The 5,687-nt window shown below is 34.2% G+C and overlaps 1 protein-coding gene across 1 annotated transcript in view; it reads right to left on the bottom strand.

Moving 5' to 3' along the window:
* The window catches only part of LOC117122270 (transient-receptor-potential-like protein), a 45,133-nt gene extending 39,716 nt beyond the window's left edge, over positions 1-5,417 (bottom strand). The window contains exon 1 of the mRNA XM_033267808.1: positions 5,028-5,417. Within this exon, the coding sequence (XP_033123699.1) occupies positions 5,028-5,187 (160 nt within the window). The 5' untranslated portion in view covers positions 5,188-5,417. The remainder of the gene's footprint in view (positions 1-5,027) is intronic.
* Positions 5,418-5,687: the final 270 nt, after the last annotated feature.

The following is a 5,687-nucleotide window of genomic DNA, read 5'->3' as shown; positions in this document are numbered from 1 at the left end:
TATACAAAAACAAAGGAAGGAAGAGGAATCCGAAAAAAAAAACCAATCATCTCCCACCGGGAATACATGGTAAGAACTTTACAGACGAATCAACTTCGATCAAGTTTAATATACAATATAATTGACTTGAGTAAAATGTAATTAAAATAATTTGTCTTGCTCTTATTAACCTCTGGAGAACCACCGGACGGCAATGCATATTGGAATTCGGAAATCCCATCGGATGAGTTAGATTGTCTTATTCATCATTTTTTCTGTATCTTATTTTTAAAGTTTGCCTTGAAATCGGCGTCGTTGTCTTTTTTTGACGAAATAAATGAATGGAAAGAAACCATAAAATACATCTTATTGCAAAATAACATATTTCAATAACATATAGACCGTTCTGGAATTAGCTCTTATCTATTGAATGATTTTTCAAATATTATAGTATTGTCAGATATGGATTCAACATTGATATGATAAGTAAACGTACATTTAAAATGTATCATATTGGAAATCATTATAATGGTTATACGTCGGATACGGTATTTATTTTTATAGGCCTAGTTACTAAGCATCCAGATGCTTTACCAATATATTCCATGTTACAACCAGGGCACTTACAGCAAATGTTATTTTAGTGCATATTATTTTATTCTTAATACAACTAGCAGACTTTTCTAAATTGGCTGAATATAAGACCTACATTTCCTCTCCAATAAAAATAACACGCTGATAAATCGACTCTAAAGAGGGTGTTCTCCCAACACGAACAATTTATTCCTGTATTTTGAGGGTTTGGGAATAGATCAATAGGCCCCTACACGATTACTGTTTAAATAACATATCTGGTTGATTTTCGAGGTCTGTAAGATATAGAATTGCAAAGTATAGTATTTGTCAAATCTAGGTCGAGTCAGTTCTCATCTTGCATGTAGACTATTATTTGCGAAGCCAACACCGAGAATATAACGATGAGAATAGGATGTTGTAGAAAATGTGCAGTACCATTATTCCAACAACATATTTTTTATGAACAAAATCTCTGTTGTCTGATATATTTATTATAAAAATTATTAAAAATAAAAGACGAAGGCGATGCGCTCCGTTCTTAATAAAATTTTACTACCTTTTAAATATCTGTGTGTATGAAGCATATAGCTCAGTGGGATGTCATAAAATTCTAAATAATTCTTGTTATACCAAGATGATATCTAGTTCCTTAAGCTGTTAGGACTCATTAGACTTTGATTTGAATATTTAAGTACATTTTTATGATTACAAATAGTAAATATTTTTATAAGTGGACATCCCTTTTACTAACACGCATGCACATTATGACACTAAGCGCTAGCTTTTACCGAAAGACAATAAATTTGTTTAACATTAAAATATTCATAAGCGTACAATATAAATTATGAAATCTCCACGCTTAAACTAATTAAACAGAGAAGATTAATGATTTACTTGAAGTGCTTATAACTGATATAGGCCTAATAGTTGGAAGTGATAACATATATACAATCATGTAGGCCTATATTGCAAAGATACGAAATGCATATTTTAACGAAATTTCATAAACGTGTAATATAAATTAATATGTACTACCATATCATAAGAAATTACAACAGCAAATTTAAGACTAACTTGTATAACATTTATTCTCTAGCTTTCGTCCACACAGTGGACTTCATCAAGAAAAACCTAGAGAATAAATGTTATACAAGTTAGTCTTAAAAATACTGTTGTAATTTCTTATATTGTTCTATAGCTGACTAACGCGGCTACGTTTTTTATTCATTCTGTACTACCAACAATCCTAAAAAATATACTAATTAAACCAATAACTATTTCACTACTTGGAGTATATTGTATTGCTAATGAAATTGGTTACCAAAGAGATTATTTTTTAAGTAATATAGGCCTAGTATGCACTAATTGCTAACTACATTATATTATTAAAACACGATATATAAAATCTGAATTTATAATAAAATTACCGGTAATAATAATAATATAAGCCTACGTTGAATAATATACAGGTACGTCTCTATTGTTGGAATGGTTAACATAATCATAATTAAAAATAATAACGGCAATAATGACAATAGTAATACTTAAAGTGATGTTAAAAAGTGTCTGTAATGTGACTTTATTATATTCAGCTAATTGTATTGATATGGGACTGTTAGGTATTAGTGAATTATATCAATATCTTAATTCCTCGTATGTGTTTTACAATGCTGCTCGTAGCAACCAATAATCGGTTTTTGTACTTGTAAATCCTATTATTGCACTGATGTTGGTTAGTGATTACTAGTTATTTGGATTGGATAGCTTAGTGGTTAAGATGCTTGTCTTGTAATCCCATGGTCCTAGGTTCAATTTCAGTCACGGCAGAATTTTTTCTCACGACCAAAAACACTCCCTATGCCTCTTAAATAAACTTCGCTGATAATAAGCATCATGTTATTTTTATGTATTTTATAAGAGGGCACCTGAATATCAGCAGATCTTCTAGGATAGACTGGAAGAGGCCACCCTGAATATCTATACAGTGGTTAAAACAAATTAAGGGCAGCTGTGTATGTATTGAATATTTTTTCCCTCAAGTTCGTTCAAGAGGTTCGTTGTAGCTTCCCACTCACACGCTCCATCATTAATTTGCTAGTCTCTATTTGAGACAGTTATAAACAAACATCATTTCATTTTTTTAAAATCACTATTGTGGTAGAAGTATCGCAATCAAATTTTAGAAGAGAGCGGCTCTTCAAAACTTGTATGCGGTTCAAACAAAATCGTGATCTTACTGAGGTAGGCGCAACCACTCAAATAAATTGCTGTCATACGTAATGTTCCTCCTCACTCACTCTCCCTTGAGACATACTTGCTTGGATATTGAGCATACACATTCAACATACAACATTCGTGTCCTACCAGAATACGTTACATTAGACAGTGATTTAGATTGTTCATCCAGTTTGGTTGAATGTGCGACAAGTAGGCCTATACACAAGCGATTGTGATTCGATACCCAGTCTCTTCGTTGAGAGCCCGAAATGCAAACTACTGTAAAAACGGCTTAACACCGAACAAACAGTACAATGATTCGGTATTTATGAGTTCATCTGCTTTCCATATACTGTACTGTACTTAGTTAAGGTAGTTCTCATATAAGACGATGTGTTAAGTTAATTACTGTATTCGTATTACCTGTAATATGCACATTTTATTATTACGTAGCAAAGTATTAAGTGGCGCTGTTCTTAACACGTTCCACCATCGGTTCCTATTTGACGACGCTGCACCCAGAACACTTAAGCCCCTTTCACACATTCACGATTTTTGCTACGATTGAGTACGATTTTTAAAAGTTGTACAATCTTGCTCTAAAGTACCGTAGTGATTCGTGCTCAAAAAGTGCATGTTCAATCGAATTTTATGTTTTGTCAAGGCACTATTAGGACGCCGTCAAGGTTTATTACGACAGTAATAAACCTTGACGTAAGCAAGACGTCAATACGATTTAACATGACGCTAACTAAAAGGCGCAATTTATGAATATTTGAATGTTGTCGTTGTCGCCAAACCTGAAATATATGCAAGCTCCTGCTATAGAAGAATAAGACAATTTGTTGGCTGCTATAGCATTGATTATCCAGGGTAGTGGTCAGTCACGTCAACTTTCACCGTGTGAGCATTAAATTGTCTAATGAGTTGGTGGAACGCGTTGGACGTCGTATACAGAAGAAAAACGATACGATTCCATTGACGGCGAGTCGAATGGCCGAGCGGTTAAGGCAGGGGCTCGTAACATACAGCCATAATATCTGTGCTGGTTCGAACGACACGCTCGCCTATGGCTCTGGAGGTGGAGCAAGTCTTCTCGGATAAGGACTATAAACCGTAGGCCCAGTGTACATAATGTCTTATGTGCACTATAAAGAACCCAGTACATCTTTCGAGACGAGTAGGGGGACCCCGGTGTAATGGTTCATCTCAATCCCCTGCCCTCATCCAGATGCTGAACAGGCGTTGATGAGTATCTACATAGATTTAGATAGAATGCAACACCAGAACGCGCGTGAACGTTTTTGATGACAAAGATGACGATCCGTTCAGGACAATCAGTAGATGGTGTCGCCTCGTCTAACGCTCACAGAAAACGGAGTTGGATTCTTCGGCCACGGTCGTGCGATCGTCGTACAACGCAGTGAGTAAGGACAGCTGAGAATGTTTTATCTACTTTTTAAAAAGATGAATGCTGGTGTGTAATCAGTTTTTTTTTTAAATAATAATATCAGTATTTTAAATACATTATATTTTCAAATGTAGTTCGACGCGTTGAAATGTAATTTGTATATTTTATAAATTACTATTTCATGAGAACGTCTCGTGCGTATTAACCTAAAGGGATAGTCTACTAAAACAAAAACAAGTGAGTAAATTTTCTATAGTTTCATCAAGCATTGTGTCAATGGTCTCATTTCATCACCACGTAATTTCAAATTATATGAATATCAACATACACTACCGTAAGTAGAAATCTCCAGTTAATATGAAATTAGCCAAGCGTATCTCCTGTATGATTTCAAACTTTATTCAGTGGTAAAGCTTTCAATACATTTTAAATATAGCATGATATATAGCAAATATTTAAAAATCAATATTATTATATGACATCAGATATTTAGGCCTATTCTGAGTCTTCTGAGTTTTATGCGTTCGTCTGTACAAATAATATGTGATGAAAATAAAGAGAATTTCGGGAGATGTTTTGTATTGGCACGTTATATAATGTATTCCTACAGTATTTGATAAATTTTGAACGTTTTCACTCACTTGTTTCGCTTACTAAAATAATTATAACCTTTTCCATTTGCTCATCAATTTAAAAAGACAAACAAAAATCTTGAATACACCCCTGACCATATTGAACCTGGAACAATACATCAAATAGTAGGCCTTAAGAGATTGTTTCTTAAAACTATATTAATTAACAATATTAATACACGGTGTCGGAATGTGTACATATTTCTACTTACCTTTATTCGCGGAGTCAATTGCAACATCTATGGCTGTTCTTTCGTCTTCATCGATGCAATTTTTGTTAAAATCAGGACAGCTGGTTAGTACGTACTTTATCCCATCGACTTCGCCAGTTTTTATTGCTTCAAAGAACAGGTTCTCCACATCGTTTAACATGATGGAAACAACAGCAGTACAATCGGTTAGTTATCAATCCAAAACCAAACACAGATACATACATCGAGAGCCTAGAAATATATTCGTTGGCCTAGTTTAAGTTGCTGATATAAGTATATAATATTGTCTGTCTTTGTATCCCACTCAGTTAGAATATAGTTCTCTGTTGGTTTGTTTAGTCGGTCTGGACCTCAATACGTCCATGCCTATTGGATGATCGTTACCCACTAACCGTGTCTCTCGCTTTTACCATTCAGCTGTGAAAACTCGTTTTGCCACGTGACACTTCCAATCCGAACGTTTAACAGCTCAATTCTGTAGGTAGTGCATTAAGAAGTGAATCAAACCGTGAAAACCTTTGCTGGACACGGCAGACTCTAAATATTAATGCAGATGGACAGATAGCACAGGTAATTGACCACTGTTCTGAATTTTACTTTTTGATTCGCTTCTTATACAGTACATTCACTATCATGTTGTTTTTTTTTTTAATACTGTAT

This window comes from Anneissia japonica, unplaced genomic scaffold (genome assembly GCF_011630105.1).
Source record: "Anneissia japonica isolate Jap-2015-1 unplaced genomic scaffold, ASM1163010v1 scaffold287708_len1499824_cov190, whole genome shotgun sequence".
Lineage (NCBI taxonomy): Eukaryota > Metazoa > Echinodermata > Crinoidea > Comatulida > Comatulidae > Anneissia > Anneissia japonica.
Note: the sequence above shows the minus strand (reverse complement) of the source record. Positions and strands in the feature narration are given on the sequence as shown.